We start from the raw sequence: 17,500 nt of genomic DNA, 5'->3' as shown, positions 1-17,500 counted from the left end.
CTGCTACAACTGCCCTCTCTCCACCGACTCGCCAGCCACCTCTGCCCGCCTCAATCTCTTCTTCTAGGCAGCTTTCCTCTGACCAAATGCAGCAATTAATTGCTTATCTCAGCTCGCAGCTTCATGTTCATGGCGCAACCACCTCTGAATCTTATTCGGCTGCAGCACCCTCTATTTCTCACGTCTATGGTAATTCTTCCTCTGCTCTTTCTATCTCACATCCTTCTATTCCTCCCAATACTTGGCTAATTGATACTGGTGCCACATCATGTCTGTTACTCTCTTTCGATGTTTACTCATTCTATACCAGTTCACAACACAACCATCACTTTTCCTAATGGTCACAACGTTGACATTAATCGGGTTGGCACTGTTCAATTGTCCAACTCTCTGGTCTTGCATAATGTCTTATTTGTTCCCATGTTTTCCTTTAATCTTCTAAGTGTAAGTGCTCCCTCAGTCATAACTGTTGTGTTAATTTCCTCTCTACTTCGTGTGTCATTCAGGACCTCACTCGGGGCTTGACGATTGGGAAGGGTAGACGCCAAAGCAATCGTTATTTTTTTGAACTAGGGACTCCAGTTTGTAATTCCTTGTTTTCTTGTTCTGTATTCTCCAAAAGTGATGTATGGCACTATCGCCTTGGACATCCATCTCTTGTTAAAATTCAAATTCTTCATAATGAATTACAAATTCCTAGCTCTCTTTCTCATTTATCTTCTCACTGTCGCATTTGTCATCTAGCTAAGCAAAAACAGCTTCCATTTATCTCACACAATAATATGTTTGCTAAACCTTTTGATTTAGTTCACATTGATATTTGGGGCTCTTTTAATGTCGAAACAACTGCTGGTCACAAATATTTTCTCACTATAGTCGATGATTGCACTCGTGCTACTTGGCTTTACCTTTTACGCGCTAAGTCTGATGTTCTCACCATTTTTCTAGATTTTTACACTCTTATTCAAACTCAATATAATATTACAATAAAATCTGTTCGTTCTGACAATGCACCTGAGTTAGCCTTTCTTGATTTTTTCTGTTCCAAGGGGATCATTCCGTATCATTCTTGTGTTGACACACCGGAACAAAACTCGGTGGTCGAACACAAGCACCAACACATCCTCAATGTGGCTCGTGCTTTACTTTTCCAATCTTGTGTCCCTCTTTGCTATTGGGGCGAATGTTTCTTAACGGCAGTCTATTTAATTAATCGTACACCATCTCCTTTGTTATCCAACAAAACTCCATTTGAGCTTTTAAACAACAAAAATCTATCTTATGCTCATTTGCGGACCTTCGGTTGTCTCTGTTATGGCTCCACTCTTCCTAGTCAGCGGACAAAGTTCTCTTCCTGTGCTCGAGCTTCTATGTTTTTAGGCTACCCTTTTGGTTACTGTTTCGATAAAATCCTATGTATGAAAACAGCTCTACGCAAGTGCACGCAATCGCACAAGTAATATAGTAATGAGTAAAAGTATCGTCTCCACAGGGTCTGAGTTAATAAGGAATTGATTATAAAAACCAGTTGTGCTAAAGTGATCGAGAATGATTCGAATGCCAAATTGATATTGATTAAGTAAAATAAACGAGTAAAATAAACGGATGTGATTGAAATGCAGACAAGGGGTAAAACTCAACAGGTTCTAAGCTCTAAGCTGTGAATCAATGATGGGTAAGGGCTAGGATTACTGATTTTCCCTCGGTTGCAACTCTGACCACGTTTTGCTATAGGATTGCTGTAGCAAAGTTCATCCAGTCAACCTAAAATTCTGCATAATCATCTTCCAACAGATCTATGCTTATAGTTCCTTAAACTAAAACCAACATATTCCTATGCACTTTAGTTTACCAAACCTGAAGTTAAACACCAATTTTAATAGGTTGTACAAGAGAATAATATATTCCTATACTATTCCCTTATATTATCCAAGCTTAATCTAACTAAACTAACCTTTCCAGAATTAGTTAAGTTTATATTTTCCACTAAATGATGGCATGTCACTTAACAGAAATTAGATGATATTATACTTGAATAAACAGGATGAAGATTACGCAAGCAATTAGAATAGCAAATAAATCTTCATTGCAACTTTGGTTCCATCAATAATCCTAGCTAAAGAATTTAGCTCATGTTTAGTTCAACAAAATCAGAAATAATAACAATAAAAAGCTCCATTCGTTCACAGAGAGTAAATACAGAAAGAGGAAGAAAATGACTAAGCTAAAATCTGAGCTCAGCAAGTGTGTCTCTCTGCTCTCTTGTGTCAGCCGTGCTGTACTCCCCCTTCTAGCTCCAGATCCAGCGCCCACAATTTCTCCTGTACTTTCTTCTTTTCTCTCTTCTCAGCTCATACCAAGAATTCTGTGCGCCTCCCTCTTTGTCTCTCGCTGCCTGGTCAGCACTCTTCTTTTTCCTTTTATACTAGGGCAGGATGAGGTACCCTAATTACATGTGTCCGCCTCAGAGCCAAAATTGATGGTCCCCTCTTTAGTGCTCTTACAGCTGTCCCCTCATATCAGAGTCGGCAATTTGGACCACTGCCAGCTGTACATGAAAACAAACTTCACCAGCTTGCACCTTTTTGGTTGCAGCAACGGGTTCGTTCCTGCCTTCACTTCCTTTACCGTGCTTTTCTTTCAAATTGCTTTTACCAACAATGCCATGTTGTTTTCCTGCACTAATTACCCAAAGTCAACACACATGTATTGAACATGAGGACTAAAACCATGTTATAACGAGATTGCTCCACAAATATCAACCTTCTATCAACTAAACAAAAACTAACAAATGTTATACAAAATACTAACACTAAGGCATTTTACCTTGAGAAAATAAACAATTACTAAGCTTAAAAGTATGCTAAATAACTCTATTTCATCGAGTTATCAGTTACAAAGGCTACAAGCTACTTGACTTAGAGAGTCACAAAACCTACATCACTAGGAATGTTCAATTTCATGGGACCATATTTCCCTTTGCTAACACACAGCCCGGACCTGTTCTCCATGATTTTTTCAGTAATCGTGTCTTCCCTACTCCCATCCCCAGTACCTCTCATTCTCACCATACTCAGGTCGCCTCCACCATTGATCCTCCTACTCCTTCAGGGTCCTCTACTCCTTTTTCTACTGCCCCTTTATCCCGTTCCCATCGTGTATCCAAACCACCATCCTACCTGAAAGATTATCATTGTTACCTGGCTGCACACTCTTCCTCTGTTACAGATGTCCCTTCTTCCACCTCCACTTCATATCCTATCTTTTCATCTCTTAGTTATCACAGGTTGTCGTCTCCATACTGTCACTACATCTTGTCTATTTCATCTCACACTGAACCTGCGTCCTTTTCCCAAGCCATTGAGATTCTGGTTTGGCATGATGATGTGGAGCCGCAGGCCTTGAAAAGTAATGGCACCTGGTCTATTGTTTCTCTCTCTCCTGGCAAACACTCTGTGGGCTGTAAATAGGTGTACAAAATAAAATTTTGCGCGGATGGTACTGTGGAACGATATAAAGCTCGTCTTGTGGCCAAGGGATTTACACAACAAGAAGGCATTGATTTTCTTGACACTTTTTCCCCTGTTGCTAAGCTTGTTACCATGAAGGTTTTACTTTCCTTGGCTGCCATTTCGGGTTGGTCTCTCACTCAATTAGATGTCACCAATGCCTTCCTCCATGGTGACCTTACTGAAGAAATTTATATGGCTCTTCCTCCTGGTTACACTTGTCGACAAGGGGAGTATTTGCCTTCTAATGCAGTTTGTCGCCTTCATAAATTCATATATGGGTTGCGACATGCCTCTAGGCAATGGTTTCACAAATTCTCCACTGTTTTGCTCGCGGAAGGCTTCACTCAATCTGCTTGTGATCATTCTCTATTCATCAAATCTCATGGACATTCTTTTTTGGCTCTCTTGGTGTATGTTGATGATATTATCATCACAAGCAATGATCAAGCAGCCGTGGACAACCTAAAGTCTGCTCTGGTAAGCGGTTTAAGATGAAAGATCTGGGAGCCCTAAAATATTTTTTGGGTTTAGAGGTTGCTCGTTCAGTTGCTGGAATTTCTATTTGCCAACGCAAATATGCTCTGGAACTGCTTTCTGATGTAGGGTATCTGGGATGTAAACCTTCCTCTATTCTTATGGAATCGAACCTCAAACTGTCAGCCTCCGAAGGTGTTTTACTGCCTGATCCTACTAGTTACCGGCGCTTGATTGGAAAGTTAATATATCTCACCATTTCAAGCCTGATCTCAGTTATTCGGTTAACCGTCTCAGCCAATTCTTGGCTGCTCCTCATACATCAAGAAAACCCCAGGCCAAGGTCTTTTCTTTCCTTCAAACTCGACAATCCTCAAAGCCTTTGCGGATGCTGATTAGGGTACATGTCTGGATACGCGACGTTCACTTATTAGATACTATGTATTCCTTGGTTCTTCTCTTGTCTCTTGGAGATCAAAGAAACAAGTTGTTTCTCGATCTTCAGCTGAAGCTGAATATCGTTCTATGGCCAACACTACTTGTAAGATTGTGTGGTTACTTTGTGTTCTTTGCGAATTGCATGTTCAACATCATGGTCCAACTTTGCTTTATTGCAGCCAATCCCGTTTATCATGAGCGTACAAAACATATAGAGATCGATTGTCATCTCGTGCGTGAAAAAATACAGGCTGGGATCATAAAAACCATGCATGTCACCACTCACAATCAACTTGCGGATCTGCTCACTAAAGCCTTGCATCCTTTGCAGTTTCATCTTCTTTTGGGCAAGGTGGGAATCCAAAATTTGTATTCTCCATCTTGAGGAGGAGTATTAGCGTTCTAGAAATAATTTGCTTATTTTAGAATATTCTACTGCTTTTTTGTTATGCCAGCTGTACTAGCCAGGCTTGGGATACGTGAACTAGATCTAAGCTTGCCTTTATATTTTCGGTGGTACCTCCACCGTTATGCAAATATGAGATTATTCTTCTTCAACTTCTTTCTGTAATAAAAGGTTTTACAATATGTTTTCAATGCTTTAAAGGTTTTCATATGCTAGATATGGCTTATGTTGAATATGCGGAATGTGGTAACACCACAACTAAAGTAAATTGTTATTGGGACATGACTGATACCAACGTAGAGGTCCCAATGATAGTACAACAACAACAAATCTTAATCTCAACTTAATTGGGGTTGGCTATATGGATTTCACTTTTCGTCCCAATGACAGTAATAAAAGTTAAATTGAAGTGTCGTTAAGACATGATTGATACTCACGGATGAGCCTCAAAAGGGACATGACTGATACAACATAGATGTCCCAACGATAATAAGGTAAGTGTTTGGCCAAACTTAAAAATGAAAAATGAAATGAAAATGAATGATAAATGATTTCGTACCTAATGGGCGCGTTTGGAACTCGTTCCAAAAACGATTTTGTTTTCTGTATGAAAATAAAAATGAAAACGTTTTCATTTTCAGGCAGGAATCATTTCTGAAAATGTGTTTGGTAGTTTTATTCAGAAATTGTTTTCAGTCTAAAAAAACTGAAAATTGTGTTTTGTGGTTTCATTTTTGAAAACATGTAATAATATTTAAAATAATAATATATTAAATAATTTCAAATTGAATCCCAAATAAAAATATTAATAATTAATATAATAATTTATATTACATTACATAGTAAATAATTTATACGTATAACACTCTCACTTCATTTTGGTTTTTCTTGTCAAGCCAAAGCAAAATATCAACGAATAAACGACAAGATTTTCTTTGTCGTCTCAACATCTGCCTAAGTTCCATCTATGAATCAGACGAGCAGTTTCCTAGAAGAAAGCAATTTTAATATTCATTTTTCAATAGCTCAATTTCTCTTGTACAATTGAAGGAATAATAGAAACATCCATGTAACTATAGCAACTGGTGTAAGTCATCATCGATGAATTTGACTCGAGAACAACAAATATCAGTCCATACCTGAGAACAGTAAAATACCCAGGATTGCCGAGAACAACAAAAAATTATCTACACACCCAAAAATACCGAGAATAGGAAATCAGGACAAAGATCAGGAAAAAAAACACCCAGATCATCAACAAATACCGACAATACTCGAAAAAATCTTCACCAAATTAGGAAAAATACCAACCTAAACTCCCAAAAATACTCGAGAACAGGCAAATCAGAACAAATACCAGCAAAAAAAACCGACCTAGGTCTTCAGCTAGAACCAGCAATACTCGAAAAAATCATCAGCAAATCAGATTTATGGGCATATACCTCGGTTGATTTGGGGGAGTAGGGGCGGAGCAGAGTCGGAGACTGGAGAAGAAACCGGAGAAGAAGGTTGCCGTTTAGATCCTTGTGATTCCAGCTAGAAGCCCACCGCAAAGAGGGAGAGAAGAGAATGGGGAGAGGGAGAGAAGAGAACGGCGAGAGGGATGGAGATGAGCTGGAGAAAATGAAAACGACTTCAATCCGTTTCAGAAACAGATCAATTTTTGGGAAAAATACAAAAACGTTTTTGTTTTTTATTTTGGTACGGTGTTTCCTCAAACACGGTCTTCTTTTCGGTTTCAATTTTTCCTCCTCAAAAAACGTGAAAAACATTTTCAAAACCGAAAACAAACACGCCCAATATGTGCCATGTCTCACAGGTCTTTGCTTTTATTCAAATGAATTGTTTTAGAAACTCTTTAAAAATGTATGTTAAATATAAACCTTATTTTAACTGTTTCATTTTGTACTTATGTTTCACTTACTGGGCTTTTAACTGACAAAGTTTTCATGACATAGGTGATCCGAACAATGGAACTAGAACGGCATGAAGGCGAGCTGAAAGTCCTTGGAGACCAATGATGTGAAGTCCATGTACATGTCAAGCTAAAGTTGTTATGATGAAACACTCTTTTTATACTTTCATAGACTCTATTAAAATACATCCATTTTGAATTAGTCTTAATTTAGTCCGAATGATAGTAAACATTGCCTCTTTCTATTTTTTTATTTTTTATTTTTAGACAAAACCTTGAGGAGGAGTTTAAAAATATTTATACCAAGCTTTTAGCATACAATTATCTTAATTTCACCAAGATTTCCGCCAATGTGAGATGTTTGAAATGTACAGTTTTAGTGATGCTATCCTAACCGAGTTTAGTAGAAAGTTGAGTTGGTTAGGGGATGTTGCATAAATACTCCAAGCTTTGGTCGTTGCGCTATTATATGCATTTGGGATCTCAAAATAGAGACTCTAGTGTTGATGAAGAGGAATGCTCACAAATGCGTTGCCGAGATACATTTTTCTATATTTTGGAAGAAATATATTAGTCTCGTATGACATATTTGTTCTATTTCTTTTTATACGTATTAAGAAAAATGTAATACCATGATCCATAAAGCGACCCAACTAAATGACATATTTATTCTACATAACAAAAGGGTTTTTTTTTTTTTTTTTTTTTTGCTGAATAAAAGTAGTTCCCTTGAGAGAATATGTACTTTATTCTTTAATTTCGCTGCGATATTACAAAAGAAATTGCCGAAGATCAAAAGGAAAAAAAAAAAAAGAAAAAGAAAGAGCCCTTGTGATATTAGACTTGTAGTAACTAGAGCCCTATATATACTTGGAGAGGGCAATTTTTTAGCTTCTTGGTATCACAAGTTGCAAACAGAAAATAAAAAAGTAGCTAGTTAATTATTAAGGAACAAAGTACATGGGATTGGGAAGCTTGAAAGTGCGGTTGCCCAAACATTCCCCTTGGAGATCACTCCACTGGTCTCCGACGTTGCCCCATATTCTGTAACCTTGTCTCATCAATTGCTCCCGAATTTCAGACTTGTATGTCACTGCGCTCTGCCCTTTGTAAGCTGCGGTCCTGTTGGATTATTACAAAATTATTAAGATCATGTAATCTCTGTTTATATTTAAATTAGCTAGGCTGATCACATAGTTAAGGTTGAAAGCCCAGTGTCGATTAAGGCATCATCACGGCCGATTGAGGCTATTTAAATTAAACAGGCTATTTAAATTAGTGTTTAGTGAATGTGTGAGTTGTTTTCGATGTATTGAATATTACGCTCATGTTCTAATGAATGGTAACAAAAAAGAAAAAGAAAAGGCATCATTATCGCTGTAAATTTACAAAAATTTCGGTGAAATATTAATTCAGTCGAGTTAACCTAGATGCCATGTTGAATGTCTGACTAAATAGTTGTTTACACAATTTTATTCTACAAGTCTAAAAGAAAAAAAATTTTCTCCAAGCGCTTTAGCCAAATATAATACATGAAATTTCTTTTTTTTTGAACTTATGTTGCTTGACCAGAAAAAATAAATTATAATGTCCTATTTTTAGCCGTTAAATTTATATCAAAAGAAACTGTATATTCTGTATATTTTTTCAATATGATATGATTTTTATCAGATCTAACGATAGTACTACTAGTAGGGTTGTCCTACCAAATAAATTTCCTTTTTGTTTTTATTAAAGAAAAGAGCATTCTATGATAGATATCATATTTGTAACACACATTTTCAATCGACAAATTATATGAAAAAATATAACATTAAACGAGATGAAATATAATGACTTAGCGAAACTTAAATGAAAATCTAACGGTTAAAAATTATATTCTATCAATAAGTTATTCTTCTACATCTCACTATAAAATTCTCTAAAGAAAAAAAAAATATGAGGTAAAAATTCAATGCCAACGAGGGGTAACTACTATTGAACTAACATTAGTAGGGGGGAAAAAAAAAAAAAAAAAAGTTGCACTCTACTAGAGTTGAATTCCAGACGACCCGACAATAACAACTTTGTATTAGTTACCACACATGGTGGTACACGTAGCACCTCTCTTCTATATGAATTTTATTAAATTAGTTTTGTAGCTCTATCAAATTCATTGTTGTAATTATTAAGTAAGCACTGAAGCTAGACATTATAAGACAATGAGTACCATATAGCTAGCAATTGGTGGTTAAGGATGTATAAAACAATATTATATATGGGGCTTACCAGCAATCAAAATCAAAATCTTTTGAGTATGCTACAGTACAACCCACCTTTATTAAAGACGATCTTTTTTTCTCCCAAGTATTCATTTTCAGCTGACTTTTTTCAACAATTTTAAAATATATTTTTTTCCTCATCATCCAACAGGTTATAACAAATAAGATATATCTAGTATTGTAGTTGTAGAAAATTGCTTGAGCGATTTCACAAGCAAAAATAGTAAATGAATAGACACTCAAATTATAGGAACACCATTTTTCGATAATTGATAAATGAATAGGCTTTTTCTAGATGAATAACCGGATGTTGAGTTTTGTCTTGCATGGATGTTGACTTGGACAAATGTAATTATATTGATTTACACATGAGTTTGGCTGGCGTAGGCGAATCTTTGCACTTTGTCAACCCACTAACTAATAACACACTTGAGAATATTTAAGATTCTAACCAACTAATTAAAGCTCATCTCGTTGTCTTTAGTCCTTTTGAAAAGAGACGTATAGTTTTGATTTGTCTTATAAATTATTGTTGCTTTTATATATCTACTGGAGTAGTTACATGAGCTTAATTAATTGTCTAAAAAAATTGAATTAAATAAAATCTTTACTTTTATTTTCAAAATGAAGAATGATAAAGTTGTTTGATAATTTCTTTTTACATTAAATTTCTAACATAAAAGGAATAAACTTTTTTTTTTAATTATTGAACTTTAAGGGCAGCGCTGATTATTTTACCCTCAAATATTGAGGGAAATGTTTAAAATGACTACTGGAGATACCAAGCTTAAACAGTATTGTGAATCTTTTAGCACTAAAATGAGATTTTATACCACCAAAATGCAAGTGCTTATTTCTTTTGTTGGTTCAATAAACCCAAGGACAACATTATTGTTTTTACCCAGGGGAAAAAAAGGAAGAAAAAGAAACAGCATAAAGTTTAGTGAATCAAGTCTCCGGATTAATGATAGCAAAGCAGAACTAGCAACAAACTATGTGAAAATGAACCTTTTTTTTGTGGAAAAAATAGGAGACAAAATTAAACCCACAGTAGTGGAAAATGATTAGAGTATAAAAATAAAATTTTACCTCATAATGAGGCGTTCATAATCCTGAAATCCCTGGTTGTGCAAGTTATCAATAGTGGGTTGGCCAAGAGTCTCTTCATCTCTGCCTGTGACAAGAAATATTTTAAATCCCATTTCCACTAATTTGTTGAACAATCCAAGCATACCAGGAACAGCCGGACACCCTCCTATCATTGCCCATGCCTTGAATCCTGATGGATCATATGGGTCGCACCTACACATATTGACCGCAAATTAGAGTCAGTTTTTTGTTGTTTGATCTTGTTAAAAGCACATTAAAATGAAAAAGTATGCAGAATATATTCAGATACAAATTTAACAGCTAAAAATAAAAAACTACAAGTAGTTTATTTTTTCTGATCCTATCAAAAAGATTCCCTATATACATATAAATATAGATGTTTTCTTACCTCTTCAACTTTGTTAAAAGTTGAAAGTTATTCGTGATAAAGCGCGCGCATAATGTCTTTATAAAGTTGATTTCATAAATGTGTCTTTAAAAAAATGAGATCATTTTTCTTTTTGAAAAATATTTTTCATTCTTAAATATTAAAACAAAAAAGGAAAATAACTTAAGAAATTTTATCATAGGATATCTTTGCATTATCGCATGCTCTTTAACATTAGCTCACTTGTGAGGATTAAATACCATGTAAATCTAACAACTTGAGACTAGCTCAAGAGGTTAGACTCATGAGTGTGTATGTATTTATCTGGGTACGAATCCTTCTGGTTTTAATTTTTACTCATAAAATTGGAATCATATGCCCCACACTGTATTAACAAAATATAAATTTAGAAAATATTTAATCAAAATATAATGGTTCATAACTACATATTACGAATATAACATTGTTAATTTACACCCTACCAAAGAATTTTTTAATAGTTTAACTCTAAAAATTTAATATTATTTACTGACAAGAAGGCATATTTTAGCTTTGTGGACTTGTTATTAAATCAAGTGTCAGATTGTAAATGAGAAGAAAATATCAAAAGAATAAATTTGTCAAGCTAGCTATATATAGGTGGAGCTAATTAAGTAGGACGTAAAATTAAATTATATAATTTAATACCATCATTATATCAATTTTGTATCACGCTATAATTAAATTAAGGCTACTATAAAGATTTGATCTGATGACTTACCCATATCTCTTTCCCCTGTAGTAAAAAACATTGGAAATGCAAGTATCGTCAACGTCAAAAATCCAACCATCCAAACCATCGTCGGAGACGACAATCTCATTGGCGTAACTCGTGATCTGATCCAGGATCAGCCCCACGTCCCTCTCGTACTGCCCGCCGATCATGTACGTCTCGACGTAGCGGAGGCACTTAACAGGCACCGTCCGCCACGCCCTTACGTTGTTGGCCTCCACCCCCAGCCGCCAGCTCAGGCAGTAAGCCGCGTTCTCCGCCGCCTGATGCTGCGCCGGCGGAACTATCTCCCTCCGCCAAATGTTCGGTGCCTTTCCACCTCCGCCACCGCCGCCACTCGCTTTTGAGATCAAGGCCAAGAACAAGAATATCATCACCTCACGTACCCTTTGAACCATTGCTCTAATCATAGGACCTAGCAATTGCAGAAACTCAAAAATAATTTAGTATCTTTTATGTTTGGCTAAGATTAATATATGTGATGTTGTGTATTTGGCAGTGTTAACGTTATATGATAAGTAGAATTTCTTTGTAATTTGTGTGCTCTTCTTAAGAAAGATTTAAAGGAATGGCTTGTTTGGAGAGGGAATTTTTCGTGTCTAAATATGGTAAAGGTATCAAAAAGGTTAAATTGACTATACAACACAAAAATAAATAAATAAATAAATAAAAAAGAGTATAAAGTTGACGACATACTTTAATTTCTAGCCAGGCAGTTGGCGTGGAATGAAAGCAGTTTTCATTTTAAAAAAAAAATCTTTTTGTTTTATTCTTTTAAATGGTGTAAAAAGAGGAGAGAGGTGCTTGTGAATTGTGAGCATATCCATGTCAGCTTGGAAAATGGAAATTGTGGATAAGATGCCGAGTAAACCAATATATAACAAGGTATATAATATAAGGTAAAGCAAAAAAAAAAAAAAAAAAAAAAAAAAAAAAAAAAAAAAAAGGGTAGAATAAAGACCAATAGAACCTCATAACAAGATAATATAAATCCATTGAGAATAAAATATTGATTTAGATAACCTGATCTTTGGTCTTTTGGCAGTACTTCAAAAGAAAGTAGAAGAATAATGGAGAATATGAACCCCAAAGTCCCAATTGGGTGTCGTACGTTAATATCTGTCTCTCTCCCTAATCTAACCAAAAGCCTTTTGGCTCTTACCAGAAAGGAATGCTCTTTTTTTCCTTCCCCAATGATTAAGCGAACATATACTACATATATATATATATATATTTGTGTGTGTGTGTTAATGAAGAAGGAAATTATGAGGAAACTTGGTGGACATTACTGTGATATTGTTTGTGTCAAACTCATTACTCAAGAGAGATCTTGTGCGTGAACCAAAGAAATTGTACACGAGGTTTGTCGGATGATACATTGCTTCTACTATCAGACAACCCACAAATATTTTGTTATTCGGGACGATATTTGACTTTTGAAAAGTATGTTTAACTTAGTTGACTCTTACTCTCTCCAAGATTTCACCTAACCGGTCCACTATATTGTAGTTTGAGTCAATGAGTTCCAAATTTCCACGAAATTAGTTAAACCAACAATATATATTATATATCTCCTAAATATATATAAATGCAATATACTAGTCTGGCAGGTACGCATCATGATTGAGAATGATGGATAATTCATTTGTGTGTGTGTGTGTGTGTGTGTGTTTTTTTTTTTCCTTCCTTTCGTGCTAACTAGTTTGTTAAGTTTCTTGAAATGCGAAAAGTATCCCTTACATCAAAATGTCATGTCATTGTCACATGACTTTCAGCACAAAGCAATAATTATATTCATATGTACTATTAGTTAAATGTACGTGTTAAATAATAAGTATAAAAAATAATAAAAAGAGTGTTATTAATATTTTTTTGAATGAAATAAGATAGTACGTTACTGCATAGAATGCACAAATTAATTAACGTACCATAATTGTACTAGAGTACTCAATGCGAGCCGCACATCCTTTAGGAAGAGCAGCTATATATATGAATCGGTCTCGTTCAGTTCGCTGATTCGAGTTTTTAATTTGAATTGAGATGTAACTTTATATGAGAGCTTTTAACTGTAATAGAAAAAATTCAATGTGATTTTTTGTAAAAGCTGTGAAATGAATAAGGCTGAAGTATATAACTTTGGCTCATGTATAGTGCCTAGTAAGTAGTAATGCAATACTAATGGCGTCTTTGGAGGAAAAAGAAGCTAAGAAACTCGAGACAATGTGCGAAGCAAGACGACCATAACTCGTCCTTAAGTAGTAACTGACATTGGGTGGGGGTGGCGTCAGAAGCCAAGAAAAAACAAATGCAAATATTGGCATTATGGTGGGATATATACATATACATTGCAATATAGCCTGCAAGGACGGTGTAAAAATTAATAGCGAAGGGAGCATGATATGGAACAAACAAATGTGCCTAGGTTTTGTGGGGTTGCCATGGGAATTAATTTCTAGTGTTTGTTTTAAAGTTGATCATGATAAAGTGGGAACAGAGTCAGACCCCACGAAAGTGGTGGGATTTAATAGAGCCCGTCAGATTATCCACACACACCATTGGCATGTGTTGAGGAAAAGTTTGCAAAAAAAAATTGGATTTACATATCAGACAGTCTTAGTTGGTAATTGAGTGTATACTAAATATGTGATGCCACATCGAAAAAGTGTACTAGTCCTGACCGCCCCAAGTGATGAGTGTGCGTGAAAATAATAAAAAGAGGGGTCCGGTGGAAACTTTTCATTTCAATTCCCTTTTTGCTGAATATAAAAAAGAGATCTATAATGTCCTCACATTTCAAGTCAGACAATATTTTAACAATTTACTGAGACCACAAGTGGAAAGAAAATGTATATGACCGCTTTTACTTTCATCAATTAACATATAAGAAGTTTAAAATCACGTCAATCTAAGTTATATTTTGCAAATTAAGACATAATTACAGAGAAGAATGAGAATCAATTCAACATAATAGAAGAGAGAGCCTTAATAAGTCGCATTTCGCCTCTATTCCACCCCCATAAGTTGTATTTCAATTCTTTGTTGCGACCAATGAATTATGTATGTCGTTGCATCTTAGAAATTTAAAAAGTATATATGCCCAATCTAAATTGCTTCAACAAACTGACAAGGTAGTTATGGTTTCAAAATTCATCATACGATGCGTCATACTTGTGTAGTGTTCGGGCAATATTAAAGTCGCCAAGTAAAAATAAGAAAATATTTGAATTTATAAAGTGCTTAATTATGCTGACATCTATCGGCTAATTTCAACATTTCGTATTGTATATTATATTGTAATGTGGAGTTTTACACATTACAAAACCAGAGCCCAGAGGTGTTATAAACCAAACAATGTTTGTACTTCCAACAAAAAAAAAAAAAAAAAAAAAAACTGTTTTGTGACGTTTAGCGTTGGGTATCGTATCATAATTACTTTTTTTTTAATTGTAGACAATTCATCTTGCATTAAATAATGGACAAATTAATCATTACCGTTAAAATTTGAATTAACAAAAAGTTTTAACAACTCATATGCTTTCTTACTATTATCTAAAACACTGTTTTAGTGTTTAAATTAAAAAAAAATACATAATATCATCATATTAATCCAGTCATATGATAATTTTATTCATATTTACCATACGAATGATGTAAGTCGAGAATAATTGTAAATAGTCTTTTTTTTTACCAATAGTATCGATCTAATTTTATCGGATGTCCCGGAATGAATCTACCGTACGAATGATGTAAGTCGAGAATAATTGTAAATAGTCTTTTTTTTACCAATAGTATCGATCTAATTTTAGCGGATGTCCCGGAATGAATTGTTAGTATATAGTAAATGTAGGTTTCATAGTGAAACTAATCTATATTACACAGTTATTGTTAGGATAATCGGCAGTTATGTTAGCAAGATTCTCCAAATATATAACGCACCCAAGAAACACCTACTGCGCAATATTAGGATTTAGGAGCTAGGTGTTAGCACATGCCACCACCAATGAATTTGGCAGAAGGAAAAATCTTTGTATATTTAAAGGTTCTCTTTTTGGCAGACTCTCGTCAGCCACAGAGTCCCTCAACATTGTGGAACAAAAGGCAAAATGTGTGGTATAAGCACTAATTTCTTATTAGAAACATGACACCTAAATCCAATTCATGGATTGGGCAACAAAGTCTACCAAGGAAAAAAAAAAAAAAAAAAAAAAAGAAAAAAAGAAGCCAACGACATTGACTCTTTTGAGTTTTTTTTCTTCCTCAATTTCATAAACCAATGTCATGTGTACGTATGGACCACACGTGATCAATGTAATAGATTTTATCAAGACTTATGGAATAGGCATTGACGCATAAATGGCCAAAAAAAAAAAGGAAAAAAAAGCTCTCAATGAGTGGAAAATCAGAGTTGAGAACTAAATTATATATTTAAAGTAAAACGCCAATGGAGTGACTTGTATATCGGCCATTATCGCATCTATTACGCAGCTCTGACTATGTTATCATCTCATTGGTAGTCCCTGCCTCATCACCAAACGTGCATCTAGATTCCGGGAAATTATAAGGCCCCGAAATATATATATATATATATATTAAGTTCCAAACTCAGGACCACTTGGACGACTTCCATGGAAGAAATTTCGTGAGATGTACCTAAATATATTATAGAAAATATGAACATAGAGATGTCAATGGCCTTGGTTCCTCGTTGAGAAAATACGGTGCATCGTTAAAATCTAATAGCTTTACATTTAAGTTTCTAGTCTCTTGCTATCTTGATTTTGATATATTACTATAATACTCCGTAGATATATGTTCATCTTTATTAAGAAGAAGAAAAAAATACTAATATGATTGATGAATTAAGTGATATAAATGTTAAATTTACGCCATTAAGTTGATATTTTATTATAATACTCTCCACCACTTTTAGCACACAATGTGCTAAGTGAGCTGCATCACAAGCCAAAGTTATTGGGGAAGGCGGCCACATGACAATCATGATTCACGTGTCTTCATAAGTCAAAGATGTCTCATAAACAGTGTCACTGTGAGAAAAACAATGAGTAGTTGTAACAACTCGCACCTTCAGTTGGTACAATATTTTCTGTTTTGAGCTTAAATCTGCACGGTTTTGCTCTTGGACTTTCCCTCTAAAGTCCTCACATCATTAGGAAGTGATGTTTTTTTTTTATAAATTATCACCTATGACCTTCTCCAAATGATGTGAAATTGCACAATTTATCCTGTCTTGACCCTTTTGCCTCAAAAGATTAATGGTTGTCACACCCGTTCTCATCATGAATCAAGACGCCCACAAAGGTGCAAGCTCCAACATAAAGGCTTAATTGTGAAGAAGGATGATCTTAACTTGATGGAGTCTCGTCTCGGCGTTGAAGGCTTAATTTTTAGATGGATGATCGTATTCTGTAAAAATTCTAAACTATGAAAACACAACATGACACCAGTACGATTTAACCATGACACAATCCTTTAAACATGACAGGCTAATACCATGATAAGCACAATTTTTAGATTTAGAATATAGTTGATTATTTACTTGCATATGAACATTTGATAGAATTTGTAATGTTTAAAATGAATATAGATGACAAACACATCCATTCATTTCACTTTTCTTTGAATAATTTTTTTTTTCATTTAATTTCAATTGTGTCATAATAAAATGAAAATTTAATTATTCAAAAAACAGATATGAAAGAGAATTCGAGAACTCAATGAACTTGTTGCGTTGGGCGTGACATGAGTACGAACATGACACGCTGCGAATAAAATATGTATATATCATGAGAGTGACACATAATTTTAGTTGACCTAACATAACAAGAGGTGATTGACATCTTTAAACAAAGAAAAATACATCCTTCCTAAACTCCTTTGATTCTATTTTTCTATTATTGTTTGGGAAGTACTAGTTAAGATGGTAAGAAATATTATTTACGTCGCTCGGTTTAAAAATAAACAATTAACATTCAATTAATAAAGAGAAAATAAAAGACAATGATATAAATAATAAGGGAGTTTCTCTCTGCAACCAGCGTTTTGGGACTAGTAAGTTTCGCTTTGGAAAGCCGTAGGATTTAAATCGAAAGTTAGGACGTAAGGAAGTAGAAACCAAGCATTAGATCCGTCATGAAATTAACCCTTACACCTCCGATATGACGCAAGTACTTTACACCAAAAAGCATTTGAGAATCAATATATCAGAAAGAGAAGAATAGGGAAAG

The 17,500-nt window shown here is 34.8% G+C and overlaps 1 protein-coding gene and 1 long non-coding RNA gene across 3 annotated transcripts in view; one reads left to right on the top strand and one right to left on the bottom strand.

The window, feature by feature from the left end:
* LOC112092025 overlaps positions 1-7,047 on the top strand; it is a 10,084-nt gene extending 3,037 nt beyond the window's left edge. The window contains exon 3 of the long non-coding RNA XR_002902398.1: positions 6,789-7,047. This is a non-coding gene — a long non-coding RNA (uncharacterized LOC112092025). The remainder of the gene's footprint in view (positions 1-6,788) is intronic.
* A 466-nt stretch (positions 7,048-7,513) lies between these two features.
* On the bottom strand, positions 7,514-12,334 carry LOC21392114 (acid phosphatase 1). 2 transcript variants are annotated; one of them, XM_024167100.1, is made up of 5 exons: positions 12,279-12,334; positions 11,244-11,670; positions 10,241-10,308; positions 10,096-10,180; positions 7,514-7,867 (listed from the first exon to the last, which is right to left on the bottom strand). In XM_024167100.1, the coding sequence occupies exons 2-5, from the start codon at positions 11,663-11,665 to the stop codon at positions 7,690-7,692; spliced, it is 753 nt and encodes a 250-aa protein (XP_024022868.1). In that variant the 5' UTR covers positions 11,666-11,670; positions 12,279-12,334; the 3' UTR covers positions 7,514-7,689. The 2 variants fall into 2 exon arrangements, with proteins under 2 accessions (XP_024022868.1, XP_024022867.1); XM_024167099.1 differs by having other exon boundaries at positions 10,096-10,308.
* Positions 12,335-17,500: the final 5,166 nt, after the last annotated feature.

This window comes from Morus notabilis, unplaced genomic scaffold, assembly GCF_000414095.1.
Source record: "Morus notabilis unplaced genomic scaffold, ASM41409v2 Scaffold372, whole genome shotgun sequence".
NCBI lineage: Eukaryota > Viridiplantae > Streptophyta > Magnoliopsida > Rosales > Moraceae > Morus > Morus notabilis.
The sequence above is the reverse complement of the archived record's forward strand: the minus strand, read 5'-3'. Positions and strand labels throughout refer to the sequence as shown.

Excerpts from the sequence above, each read along its gene's own strand:
- LOC21392114 (XM_024167099.1), bottom strand. The coding sequence starts at position 11,665 with ATGATTAGAGCAATGGTTCAAAGGGTACGTGAGGTGATGATATTCTTG. Across the intron at positions 10,309-11,243 it reads TACAGGGGAAAGAGATATGG|GTGCGACCCATATGATCCAT; the intron begins GTAAGTCATCAG and ends CAATATGTGTAG. Across the intron at positions 7,868-10,095 it reads TATGAACGCCTCATTATGAG|GACCGCAGCTTACAAAGGGC; the intron begins GTAAAATTTTAT and ends ATAATCCAACAG.